General features: G+C 36.5%; 1 protein-coding gene across 1 annotated transcript; it reads right to left on the bottom strand.

The window, feature by feature from the left end:
- Nucleotides 1-10,808: 10,808 nt before the first annotated feature.
- LOC133854845 (NDR1/HIN1-like protein 12) lies at nucleotides 10,809-11,625 on the bottom strand. Its single transcript, XM_062291114.1, has one exon. It carries the CDS (start codon nucleotides 11,471-11,473, stop codon nucleotides 10,859-10,861), a length of 615 nt encoding a protein of 204 aa, XP_062147098.1. The 5' UTR covers nucleotides 11,474-11,625; the 3' UTR covers nucleotides 10,809-10,858.
- Nucleotides 11,626-15,059: the final 3,434 nt, after the last annotated feature.

Below are 15,059 nucleotides of genomic sequence, written 5' to 3' on the forward strand. Positions count from 1 at the left end.
ACACGATGATCAACCCTTTCACGGTAACTTTCTTTTATTTAGTTTGTAACATATGAGAAGATGTATTCATGTGACCAAACATGAAGATCCCTTAAGAGTGGCCAAACATGAAGATCTCCAAAAAAAAAAAAAAAAAAAAAAAATCTCCTGCACTTGACCAACAACATACTACATGCTTAAAAATGTTTAAGGAATTCTAATATTTGACTTTAGAAAAAAAGATCTTTTAAGTCAAAAGCCAGATCTCCACCAATTTCAACCTTCTCAAAGTTCCATAGACCTCTCAACCAATCCTGAAACTTGCCAACCTTTGTCTAATGTTTCCAAAAGTTACATTCAAAAGGGCATATGCATACTGAAATCCAAAAAGGCATATGCATTCAACCACTAAGTTACAAAAAATCATCACAACCTCCAATTGGGCTTATTCCTCTTTGCATGTGTCTCGTTCACTGCATCATTGACAACTCATTTGCCTTTTGCAACATCTTTCTTGGAGGTTTTTGGTCCTAGAGCTGGAGCTGGAGACTTCTTTGTAGGAGCCTGCTGTGCAAGAAAATTATTTCATTTAAACTTACTTAGAATATGTGAACATCTAACTACAATTGCAAAAATATTTTGAAGTGTACAGATTAAGAGCACAATTTATGCACTTGGTCTGTACGTAGCTTGTTTTTAGTAAAGTTACTTAAGGCCTTTAAAGACAAATGTGTTTGTAAACATACCCCTGATGCTTTTTTTGGTCTCCTTTCTGGTCTGCCAGCACCTGAGGACCCGATCTCATGTTTTGACTGCACTGATGGATTAGTACTGAAGTCCCAATGTGGCATGACTGTGATCTACACCAAAAAGGAACAATTACATATATGCATTGTAGGAAGCTTAACTTACATAATGCATTGTAGGAACAGTTACAAAGCAGAAGGCTTAACTTACATCATCCAAACTCTAGTCTGTTCTAGCATGTTCTGCATGCCAATTTCTCTGAGCCTTCCTTATGGCATCTTGCCTCTTCTGAACAGGACAAGTTCTTGTGTTGTGCCCCACATTCCTACATCTTGAACATTGCATAGTAATACCACCTTTTCTAATCCTATTTTGATTCTTTGGCTCATCAATTCCCCTCGTCCTTACTTTCTTAGGCCTACCAGGTGGTACTCTATACTTAGGTGGTTCTATCTTTTCCATGTTGGTCTTAACCCAGTGCTCTTCACTAGGCACATGATACACTATTGGCTCATATGCGTTTAAATATATCTCATTGCTATAATAGTGGTCAACAAAGTCCTCAATATTCCCTTCGTGAAATAATATAGCTGAAACTGCATGAGCGCATGGGATACCAGTCATATCCCATTGCCTACAATTACACGTTTTCTTCTCCAAGTCAACCACAAATTGCTTACCCTTACAATCTACCTCAAACAATCCATTCCCAGCAAAGGTTGAAGTACAATGAGTTGCCTCATCCCCAGCAGCCTCAATCTTCTCCAGTATCCTTGGGCCAAATTTTCCTTTCATAGCTTTAATGCCCTTCCATTTCACTTGATACCTCCTCATTAATTTCTTCCTAATTCCCTCCAACATTGTCAAGATTGGCTTGTCCCTTAATTTTACAATGTAGGCGTTCCAACTTTCACAAGGGTTGTTGACCAACATGTCACACTTTGAGTAGGTATGGAAGTATGCTCTACACCACGTACGTGGATCAATCTTTGCAACATAGTCATACGCATCTTCACTCATATGCTTCAATTCTTCCATATCTGCAAGGGAATAACCTCTGTGTATGACGCAGCTATCTTCCAAAGTTTATCCTTTAGTAACACTCCCCGATTACTTGCATTTTTAAAATTTTCGTACAAATGCTTGACACATGTTCAATGGTCAGACATAGGCAATACTTGCGCAAAGCTTGGAATAAGTCCCTAACCATCAAACAAAAAAAATATTTATATATTCTATATGAAAAAAAAAAAAAAATCAATACAAAAACATCAAAGAATTGCAACAAATTACAACCAACTGACCTTTTGGCGATTTGAGATGAAAGTCCACCCACGTGTCGAGCTACATTGACCGAGATCACCCACAAGTGTCTCCAAGAACCATGACCAGCTATCTTTCGTCTCAGCTTCTACAAACGCCATTGCTATAGGGTATATGTTGTTATTGGCATCCCTACTAACTGCACTCATAAGTTGTCCCTTATGAGGGCCTTTGAGGAAACAAGCATCCACCCCAATTACAGGCCTACAACTTGCTATAAATCCTTCTTTCATGGCTGCGAAGGAGATATACATCCTTTGGAATCTTGGTGGCAATTGAAGCATTGGTCTTTCAATCCTCAACAGTACACAACTACCAATATTTGTTTTCCTAATAGTTGCAGCATAGTCCCACAATCGATGGTACTGTTCATCTAACTTTCCATTTATTTTAAAATTTACCTTTCTTCTAGCCCTATAAAGCTTGCTAGTGGTCACATCAACATTCCAGTTATCTTCCACGTTTTCGTGGAGGGCTTTTACTGGCAAATCGGGTTGGATTCTAAACTTACCCAATAATTTATCGGTTATAGTAGAAGTGATAATATTATTCTTATATTGCCTTGTGCATGAATGTTTCAGATTCAAAGATCTTACTTGGAATGCCTCTTTACCCTTCATTTGATGCCCATATACCCTATACTCACAATTCTTATCTTTGCACACCACACACACCCTATCTTTGTCATTTTTCTTGAAAAGTATATCCTTCCCCTTCAATACATTATATTGGCTAATAGCTTGTCTGAAGGTGTACACATCTGGAAATTTCTTCCCATTTTGAAATTGGGGATTAGACAAGTCAACTCTTTGGAATGTATGGCACCTAGTCACACATTTAGGTAGGGATGACACATCTTCATCACTACCACGAGGGGACTCTAATATATCACTCGAATAATCATATGACTTATCATCATCACCATCTGACAATGATGAGAATAAGTGAACCTCCTTACCCCTAGATGTGCCAGCATTTGAGTTTTCATCAACATTCGAGGCATTGTACACAACCATGTGTGACCCATTGCCCACATCACTTTTATCACGCCCCACCGCTTCAACTTCTACCTCGTAACATCCATCACTTCCATCCTCTCCCCCCTCCGTATCAATTTCTACCCCATGCAATCCATCACCTCCATCCCCATCATCTTCTCCATCATCAAAAGCATCATCATCACTACTAAGTACTTCAGACCAAAATGGATCATTCCTATTAACATGTTGCCTGCCACTATCATCATTCAATGCCTCTTCATTTTCAAAATCTTCAAAAGCTAGCAAATACAACACAACTACATGGTGGCATGCATGATGTTGAACCATTTGGAGTACGTCATGGTCAGACGACAAGAGCCTTAACCCATCAACAAGGCTCTTGTAAGGTTCTTTATAGTAAATGTGGTCACCATATTTGTGCCCATACTTCTTGACTATGCCTTCAATTTCGAAGTATGACAAGCAATCAAACTCATATGCTTCATGATATACATGCATGTCTCCCCCCACATACACACAACCAGATTGTCGATTAAATTTACCCCCATGGTACACTTTAAACTGTAATTTATGTTCAGCCATGACGTGACCTACAACAAAGATAAAATAGGCATTCCTATTAGGACAAAGAAACAAAAATTACTGATTTACAACCCTAAACGATCATCTACTTATCAGTAAAAAAGAAAAGAATACAGATCACCTCAAAAAAAAAAAAAAGAAGAATACATATCACCTCAAAGGAAAAAATCAAACTCATATGCCACATTTGTAACCCCCCCCCCCCCCCCCCCCCCCCCTTTATTTTAATGATTTCAGCTTAAGGACCTTGAGAAGTTGGGCACTATGAAATGTGTGATTTCTTGGTCTGTGAAAGATGTTGTCCAAAGTTTAGTGGATGATGACCTTGTTTTAAAAGACAAGATATAAACTTCTATAAGTAACCATTCTTAGATGGTTTTTGAACTGAAGTTTCATTTCTTTGCGTTGTGGTTGATTGCATGAGATATCATGCATGCACTCGAGTTTCTCATTACTCCAATTAGACCCAATAAACAAAAGCAATTAGAACTAACATTACTATAACAGAATTAACATTACAACAACAAATGTAATTTATTGTGTAATTTATTGTGTAATTTATTGTGTTGTTTAGTGCTGGACAACACAAGACCGCACAACCCATGTCTGGTCTTGCAAGTTGCAAGAGCCAACAAGTGGTCCCCTTCTAAATAAATTGAAAAATGCATATAATGCATAGAGGAAAAAAAAAGAAGAAAAGAAAAGAAAAGAAAAAAAAAAAGGTGTTAGCTATATGGACTTGCTAACAAAATAAATTAAGAATAATAAATTATTTGTCTCTTTTGTATTGTATGAGTGGTTGGAAATTAAAAACAATAAATTATACTATTTGGATGAGATGGTAGCCATGTGCTTATGTTTCATCTTTTTGAACTCTTTTCAGGCTTTTCATAGCAACCTAGTCTTACATTCAACAAACAGGTCCCACCTCTCATTGTCTCATCTTTTTGTCTCAACATGTTTGTCTCATTATCTTCATGTGAGTAAATGCTAGTTCTCGTGATTCTAAGAAACACTTCAGCCATATTCATACCAAATAGGAGAAGAAAAGCAAGATAGGAAGAGAGGTTACGAGACATCATAAAGGTAGGGAGATGAAATAAGATAGGAATGGGATTTACCTCGTCTCGCACGCAATTTGATGTCGAGCAGCAGCAGGTTTGAGTTTTGGGGATTTCAAGCAGTAGCAGCATCAAAGAAAGTTAGAGTTTGGACGCTTTTTTAATCGGATTGGGGTTTTGAGATTTTTAAGGGAATTGCTTAAATTCAAAAGGTTATTTTAGACATTTAGAACGTAACAAAATGACTATTATATCCCTGCCGTTAGGAATTGACGGTTTTATTTAACTGAGGGGGGAAATTGACAATTTTTGGTAGTTGGAGGGGAGACATTGACCAAATTGGTAGTTTGGGAGGAACATTGACAATAGGGTGGTAGTTTGAGAGGGGGTATTTGTACTTTTCCCTTTATTTAATGATTATTAATCCAAGAGTTATTTGGGAGTATCACGTTAGCCTTGCTATATAAATGTTGGATAAAAATTTAATATCTAGCATTTCTCAAAAGACAATGCATGAATCAAACAAAAGTAATGCTTCATTTCACCGTTTCACGCCCATTTATCACATCCATATCACACCAATGTACATGGTGTGTTTTAAGTGGCTTACGGTTTTATTGTTTTAAGTGATTAACATTTTAAGCCACTTAGAAATACGTCATGCCAATGAGTGTGACATAAGTGTGATAAATGAGTCTACATAGTTGCATTATTCATTAAACGAAGATATAGAACAAAGTTTGAGAAAATATTCCTAGAGGCTCATTATTGTGAATTTTCATAGTGGAAGGTGTCTTTTTTTTTTCTTTTTCTTTTTCTTTTTCTTTTTTTCTTTTGTTAAATAAAATAAAACATAATCAAATGGAAAAATAAAGACAAATAGCGGAATAATAAAATAAGAACACAATGAATTTTACGTGGTTCGGTTTATGACCTACATCCATAGAATAAAGCACAAAGGGCTACATTATGCTTTTTTTCCTTAATGAGTTTACAATACAAAAAGCTCTATTTATAAAGCTTACAGATAAAATATAGTACAATTCTCATCAAATCCCTAACTTCAAGGTAATTCAAATATACTCTAACATCCCCCCTCAAACTCAAGGTGTAAGGATTCTGGAAGCTTGAGTTTGCAATAAATTATTATTCTTCGTTTGGAGATGACAACAATCGACAATGGTTGATGGCGATGACTGGAGGTGGTCGACGATGGTGATTAGAGTCTAGAGATGCGCCTTAAATTTCAATATGCTAACTAGAAGCTAAAATCAAAGCCAACTATAGGCTAAAATGGGCATGGGTTTTAAACAATATCACAAATGCCAAAAAAGATGGCCCAACTATGGACCAAAATAAAATCTAACAATAGGCTGAAATGGAAGCCAACTATGGGCTGAAATAGGCCTGGGTTTTAAACAATACCACAAAGGTTAGGCCTGGGTCTTTAAACAATACCACATAAGCCAACAAATAGGTTTTGGTCAACAATTATACCAACAAAGGACCAAAAAATTGGGCTAGCAAAGGGCTTAAAACTGGGCAACTTAGCCTCTTTTGATCTATATATATATATATTTATATATAAATTTATTTTTTTTGTTTTTTGCTTATTCTCAACTTTCTTCTTTTCCTTTGTGAAAAATTAAATGACTTCTAATTTAACTATGTGTGTGTGTGTGTGCAACGTGTAACAAAATATCAAAAGTGTGAAATTTAAATGAGACAGGTATTTTGTTAACGAAGTGAAAACTCAATGGAAAGGAATTCACTCTGAGGCAGCCAAACCCAGGAAATCCACTATTAGAAGACAAAGCTAGTATATAGACAGTAACACTCACATACCCAATGCAGCGATCGTATCTAGCACTCTGACACGTAACCAAACGTGAACGCCTCCCAACCAAGTTTCCTACTTGAAGGGGTCTTCTATGAATTCATTTACCTTAAGGCTCCTCCCTAAGATAAACTTCAACACAAGCACAGCAACAGCACAACGGCAACCCTTAGAGAACTAGCAGATCTTCACAATGTCTACCTAAACACCTTCTCTAAGTACAGAAGAATTCAATACCGAATTCATTAAATTGTGCATGCCTAGAGGCCTCTATTTATAGGCTAAGAAGACCTAAATCGAGTCTGTCTCTGATTTCTCTAGGTGGCGTCCAGGCGCAAGCTGAGGTTGTTCGAACAGATAACTGTGTAACCGACTTTCCATAACGCGCTTCACGCAATACCATATCAGGGTCGCGTTCGGACGGTGTTGCCCTAGCGTCCGGGTGGTTGCACCTCTGCTGCATGTAATAACCATAATAAGGACTGTGTCATGGCGGTGTTGCCCTGACGTCTGGATGGTTGCAATTCTTCTCCACGTCTTGCCTTATCAAGGACTTCGTCTGGACGGTGTTGCCCTGTCGTCCGGACGGATGCAGTTGTCTTCCCATATACGTGTCTGCAAAGGAAAACCTAATTCTCCTCGAACTTTGATTGGCGTCCGGACGGTATTGCCACGTCTTTCGGACGGATGCACTGATACACTGGAATCCTCTCGAACTCATAAGAGCGTCCAGACGTGTTGCCATGACGTCCGGACGGATGCAACTTTGGACTGTTCGAAGCTTCTAGACACTGAAGGGAGTCTGGATGGTATTGCCACGTCGTCTAGACTGATGTTGCTGACTGATGAGCATCCAGACATTTTACTAGGCCATCTGGACGAAAACAAAGGATCCGACTTCTTTAAGTGGAATCTGTACAGAATCTTCCTTGAACACTGAAATAGCCTTCTTGCAGCTTGTGATACTGAAATTTGTCAAAATAAGGTTCTTTCCATCTTAGAGAAATAAACTCTAAATACTTTAAAGATTCTGGAATATACGGCATCCATATGAAAACAGTAACATTACATGATAGTGAATTTGTCAACAGAATGCAGCCAATCAAAAACTAACACCTTTTTTTTTTTCAAACCTTTTCATCTTCATGAGAGTATACCTGAATACCCATTCACCATAAAATAACCAAACCTTTCTCTCTCTCATCAATTTTTTTTTTCTCTTCTTTTCATACCTTGCATCTGCACCACACCACACGAACTCTTTTGTTTGTTTAGAAACGCAACAAACACTTTTCCTTTCTTGTTGAACCAGAAAACACTCTTCACATCGCAACAATAAAGGAAACGACACTGGTGCTTCTGGACGGTGGACTGACGCTTGCGATGGCCAGCAGGTGGCAGCACCTTTGGGTTGCGGTCTGTCAGCGGAGAAGGTTGTTGGGGCGTGACAATTCCAGAATGCCGGATGCGTGAGCGGCATGAGCCATGGAGAGGTCGTACGATGGTGGACTTAGGTTGAAGGAGGGGCAGTGTGGATCTGGGAAACTGAGAACCAAAAGACCGCAGAGATGAATGCTCGAATTGTAGCTCTTTTATTGAGTAATAAAAAGAAAAAGACAAAAAATAGAAACACAAAGAACAAAAGAGACTAGCTCGTCACTAGCATTTTTTTTTTTGGATAATTGGTCCCTAGGATTGGTCTAAATTACAAATCACTTCTTGTGGTTCAAAAAGTTCATGGAGGATCTTCGTAGTAAACTATAATTACAAATCAATCCCTAAATATGTTTTCCATCCATCAAGTTAACAGATTCCGTTAGTAAGTCACGTCACACCCAATAGGAAGCCGACACATGTTCATTACAACATTATCGTTGTAATGTTTTCCTCAGTACTTCTCCTCGTTGACGCTAATTTCTCATTCCTTACATCATATGATACGGTGTATGTACTTATATTCTTCATATGGATGTTATATTAGTAGAATATATTGTTTACCTTGTTACCGTTATTAGGTTGTTGTAATTGATTGATTTTTGAGTAAAATGAGTTATACTAAGGACCAGTACTTTTCTTACTGTTCGTATACTTCTTGGGGACTCTTTGAATTTCATATAAGTTTAATTTTCCATTTCTTTTGACTGAACTCTTAAAAACTAGTACCAAAAAGAGAAACTACAAGGATTTTCATGCTCCAAGTTGAATGTCATATGAGGTGGCACCATATGGCAATCAAACACACCCTTTGAAGTTGATCCAACAGTAAACAGATACACCACGATCAATATCCATGTACATGCAATTATTGTCTTTTAATTCTTCTTCATTACTTGGTAACTGATCTCCCCAATCTCGATTTCTTTATGAAATGCGGCATTTTCAATTTCCATCTTTATCTTCACCTTCACAGCTTCACTTTCAACCATTGTATAACATCGTTCAATTTCTTCAATCTCCATCTTCACCTTCAACTTTGCAACTTCAGTTTCAACCATTATACGACATCGTTCAGCTTCTTGAATCAAACTTACATGTTATTCCCGCAAACAAGTTACCACCCACTTTCCATATGAACACATTATAGGATCAACCCATTCCCAAAAATCATACGCCCAATTTATCCGCAAAACTCCAAAAAAGTACACACTAATAATATGAACCCATCCTCCTAATAATGCAAATTTCTGCAATCTAATGCAAGGAGCTTTTATATCCTTACCTTTTTACTAGTGTACAATTATAGCATGAATGAAAACTAAGGTTTTAACACATACGAAATCGATACTCTAACAACAAAAACTCAAGGATTTCAAGATTCCGAACACATTGAGATGCACAATAAGCTACGTACTTCACAACAAAACCTTTTCATTTTATAACAACAACAATTTCTTTTCTTAAGAAGAAATTAGGAAATTGAACATAGTATCCAAAATACCTAGATCTGCGACACACCCAGCACATATGTTCAAAATACCCAACATAAAATATTCACTGAAGGTAAGTTTGTGAATTACCTTGTAATTCTCGAATTTTAAAAACCTTTTACCGAAATTTCGTTCGGTGTAAGAGGTTAACACACAAGTCGGACGCTCGCAATAACAGAGTGTCTTTGTTGCAGATGTTGCCCCACTCCTTGTGGAATAGGAGTGCCCGACGGTTCCGGTTCCATCTTCGGTAAGATGATTCTTGATAATAGAAGCAAAACTTTCAAAACCCTAGCTCTGTATATGCTGTTTTTTGATTGTTGATAGGGAAAATAAATGGTCTTAGTGTTAAGAGGGTGGTAAGGCATGCAGGTTGAATGGAAGGGGAAAATGGGGAGATTTAGCCTTATAAGGTCACGTGTGCTGCACGTGACTTCGTTTCCGTCCAAAGAGACGAACATTATGGACGGATGGTATGATTTGCCAACGTTGGGGGGTTTATCGCTAATTTTTGAACATTGAACGTCAAAACACAAATGAGCGAATACTTCAGGAAGGTAAAGTGTGAGTGAATACTTCAGGAAGGTAAAGTGTATTCTTTTTTTCTTTTCATTTTTTGTAAAAAAGATAAAAGAAAATCAAGTCACCAACTTTGTCTGCTTTTTGCTATTTTGACTCTAAGACCTCAATTTTTTAACTTTGATAAATTTAAGACCGAATTTAGACTTATTCCAAATTTAAGACTTGTTAGGATTTTCATCAAAAGGTAACCGAGATAGATGTGAAAAGACTACAATACCACTCAAATATATATATATTTGAAAAAATAAAAAAGAGGCAGAAAGAAAAAGGTGCTTTATTTTGGCCCATATTTGGAAGCTGATTTGAGTGCAGGCTTCCGGATGGTATATCTCCGCATATGCTCAGAAAAAGTAAAGATAGAAAGAAAGCAATCAAGCAAGCAAGAAAGGTATATGTGGAGCACTGGAGCTAAAGTTGTGCCGGGACTCTTCCACGGCCACTAATTTTTTATTTAATAAAAATTAATTATTAAATACTTTCTTTTATAAATGGTCTTTTAATTTTTACATTTAATGAAAATGTAAAATCAAATTAAGTTACGTTAATGAGTTATGGCAAGTGGTAATTAAATACAATTTTACATGGTTAATTACTTATCATTCATTAATTTTTTCAATATTTTTTTTTTATTATTATTCTACGAAGAAATTCTCCGGTATACAATTTGAATTAAGTTTCTAACATTTTTGGATGAATTTATTTCACTATACCAAAATTAGAAAGAAAAAAGAAAAGAAGCCTGAACAACTGTCAGACAGGCAGAGAGAGATAGCAATTTGTGTTCATTAATTAGCAACAAATTAAGAAAAAGAGAAAAAGTCACTTAGATTTGGAGCTGCAACGTGATCTTATATAAGTTCCGTTCGACGGACGGAACCGGAGCTGACAATTCAGGTGGCAGACGAACTTCACCGACCCAACCAACCCGACTCTCCATCGAGCGCGTGAGCTCCCTTTCAAATCGAACGTAATCTGATCCTGCTTCAACGACAGGTCGACTTCCTCCATCCGAGTAGGGTCCAACGGTATTTGAGACGATTGAACCACATAATTAAAATGGGTGGAACTATTTTTCCTCACATCAAACGGCTCGGCGACAAGTTTCGCGATCTGAAGCCCCTGAAAGCTGAGAATGAAGCTGGTGTCGGAAAAACTCGAATGGGCTTTTGCGTTATCATTCTCCGCCGTCAGAACAACGGTCACCTGGGTTTCAAGTTGGCCGGCTTGATTATATTGTATGGTGTCGAGATGGGCGAACGTGACGGAGATGAAAGGCACCCTTGGATGTATGGCCATGTACCCAACAAACACGACGATGCCGACGACTATCACTACCACAGCTATGACGGCGCAGATTATGGCTGCGGCCCAAATGAGGGGGTTGGTGGGTTTGCGCGGATCATGTAGCTTTTTTTTGCGAGTAGTTGGCTGCATGTGGTTGGTGCTCGGGGAGCGACAACATTCGGCGAGAATGGCAACGATTGTATTTCCTATTTAATGTTTTGTGTTTAAGGTAAAGAATAAGATGGGGGGGGGTTCTTGGGTGTAATTGGTGGGGAAGGTTTTGGTATCTTCAAATTCTTGTTCTTTTCCTACTTCTAAAGCATGATCGATCTTGTGGCTTCTGTTTAGGAATCTTAAGCTGCTTTTCTTTTCTCTTAGAAAGCAAAAATACCAAACTTGCATTGTTAATTACTTTTGCCTCCTTTTTGTTTATGAATGGATATTGATTAGGCATTGCAATTTTTCCGACAAGCCACCATGTTGCTTGCTTGCTTGCTAGCTAAGAATCCAACCACAGGGTCACTAGTTATTTGTTCCTTTTTTCCAACTAAATATGAAGGGTTTGAATTAATTAAGATCACAATATTTACAACTTTTCTTTATATAAATGCATTTAATTGTATATTGTCAAATAAGGTATGAGTGGTGTAAGTAAGGTCCTTAATGCAGTAATGATCTATACCAGGCCATTGACACGTGCTTTTAAGTGGCACGGGCTAAATTTTATGTGATCTATTTATTTCGATGTAAAATAATTTTTATCGTAAAATGGTTTTAGAGAAGTCATTTTTTAATAAAAATATTTTTTATCGAAAACATTTTTAGGTGTTTGACATGTACGAAAAATCACAAATATTTTTTATATTTTCATTCAATCATATTAACTTATGAAAATTAATTTTTTATTCACAACATAGAAATATTAATGTAAACTAATATAAAAATCACCGGTGACGAGATTCCATCACTGATTGACAGGATTCTGACAACTTTCACCGGATTTCAACTTCTGTTGTCAGATTCTGAGTTAAAGGCCGAAATTCGGACAATTTCGTCGGAATCTGGGTTGGCCGGATTCTAGTGGTGGTCAACTGCTTGAACGTGAAGGTTGACTGCTAAAAGAGGGTCAAATGCGTCTGCCGTCTGAGGAAAATAATTTACGTTTTTAAAAGCGTAAATCATTTTTCGAAATTTACTAAGTATTTTTTGTCAAACGAAAATTATTTTTCCGTTGACTAGTATTTTCACCCCTACCAAATACCAAAAAATGCAGAAATCATTTTTCAGAAACCATTTTACACCGAAACAAACGGAGCATTAAGTTATAATCCCTAATCTTTCATCACTTTGGAAAAAAAAAAAAAGTCATCATTTTTTAAAAAAGATACCCAAACTTTAAAAATTTTCAATTTAGGGTATTTATCTTTCAATTTTTTTTCAATTTCAACATTACATTAAAATTTTACGTTAAATCCTATCAAAATTTACATTTTTTTTTTATTTTACGCAAACACTCTAGATATATTTCATTTGTTTTAACATATTTCTCATTGTTTTTAAAAATCTCACAATACTCAATTCTCTGAGTTTGATTGACCCATTACATCATCTTTTCCAATCACAAACAAAAAGATGCTTGAACCCAAAAAACTTAAACTTTAATAGCCAGCCCGCAAGAAAGACTCGCCGTTCGTGGCCATTGGGCCTGTTATTTAAATGTAGATTTGAAACCCAAATTGGAAGCCCACCTAAGGAAAATCATTCCTATAATATTAAGAGCATTCGCGTCCCATTTTTTAAGCACATGTTTGGGTAATAATTGTTTTTTTATTATATTTTATTTAATTTTCTTTTAAATTTTGTCTCAGATTTTTTAAATCATCCAAACATAATTTCAAAAAACAAGTTATCTTTGTATTCTCAATTTCGAATATAATACAAAATTGTAGAATATAATAAAAATAATCGCACACCCAAACGAGTCCTTAAATTTTAGCTAGAAAAAAATCTTTTTTTTTAACAACCCATTTTTTAAAAGCACCCTACATTTCACTTTCTAAATATTTTTTTTAATTCATTTAAATATTTTTCTTTATTTTTATTTTATTACTTCTTTACAAAATTATAAATCCATTTAGGAGGAGAAAAAAATGATATATATATATATGGCTTAGAGTGAGATGTAGATTTCTTTTTTTGTGATTCTTTACTACATGCTAGTTAAATTAACTTTTAGTTGGATGTGAATGCTCTTATAGTAGATAAATGCTACACACACTATCACTCCTACTCATACACTCTTATAAAAATGCACAATTTTTGGTGTGTCGGTAAAAATTATCATTAGATCTAAAATTTAATAATAATTCATTCAAAATTTAATGGTAATTTTTACTATTACATCAAATAGTAAATATTTGAGAATGTATGTAACATTTCTCCTTATTATGATAGTTTGTCATGCATTTTGTAGCGAGAGCCGAAAGAAATGGAAGCAAGGATATGGTAAGGGGTTAAATAACTTTAATGGATTTTCTTATGAAAATGGATGATAAAAAGATTTAGAAAATAACCAAATGACCTTTTTTTATTATTATTTTTTCATTTCTGCTCTGGCTAACACAACAAAGAGGACTACATAAAGCCAAAAAAAAAAAAATTTGTTACATGTACTTAAACTTTTACAAAGAGAGACTTACAAACTGACGTGGAGTCCATATGGAATAAATGCTAAAATAATTCAAAACAAACTCCAGTAAAAATAGAGACAAAAATGCCCTTCATGAGCCCCAATAAACATCTACAGCCCCATTTGTCTCTATCTTCGTCTTCGGCACTCTCTCTCTCTCTCTTCCCTCTCGCCAGCTTTCCATCTCTGTCCGAGCTTCAGACTTCGGGAATGTACTCGGCCATTCAGTCGCTCACGCTTGACGTTGGGTATGGCAAGTTCCAGGTAGCCCTAGACGTGACAAACCTACCCGGCGATGCTTGCTTGGTCCTCACCTCGAATCCGAAGCCTCGCCTTCGGTGGATCGCCGAGCTCCATGAGATCTACTAGAGAGAGAGTGCCGAACTCATTGGACAGCCTGTGAGTGGGGAGAAAGTGATGGCCAACACTCGAGAGAAATGGACTCATGGACAGGCGAAGATATCTACTGGAGAGAGAGTGTCAGAGAGAGGTGGGTTGGTTGGGCTTCCACTAGGGTTGTGCCGGTGTGTGTGGGTTTCTGGCAGGCTTTGTAGCGCCCCAGTTTTTAAAGCATATATGGAAAACGTTAAAGAATAAAAATGATTATTTTCAATTGTTTTATAAATATTTGCAATTGATTTGAAGAACTGTGTTTTAATAAAACTGATAATTATTTTATCACCAAAAGAATTACTGAGTTAATAAAATAGACAGATAATTTACCATTAGATTAATTAGCCTTATTTTCATAAATGTACGATATATTATTTGGCAATTATTCTTTATGTATAATTTGGAGGTATTATTTCTACTAAATAAACAATTCAGCCGTTCTCCACTACGTTTTAATTAGACCCTTATCCAGACAACATGATTTCCAGCTCCTACTACTCACCACCTTGTAGTTTAAAATTCAGCTCATTCTTTCCCCACTCAGCATCACCATACACTTGTTGTAATATATATATTTATACAATTGCAAGTTGTGCTTGCAATTAGGAAAGACAACAAGTGCGTGGAATGGTCCAACACCAACCACTTATGAAA

Source organism: Alnus glutinosa, chromosome 13 (assembly GCF_958979055.1).
Source record: "Alnus glutinosa chromosome 13, dhAlnGlut1.1, whole genome shotgun sequence".
Lineage (NCBI taxonomy): Eukaryota > Viridiplantae > Streptophyta > Magnoliopsida > Fagales > Betulaceae > Alnus > Alnus glutinosa.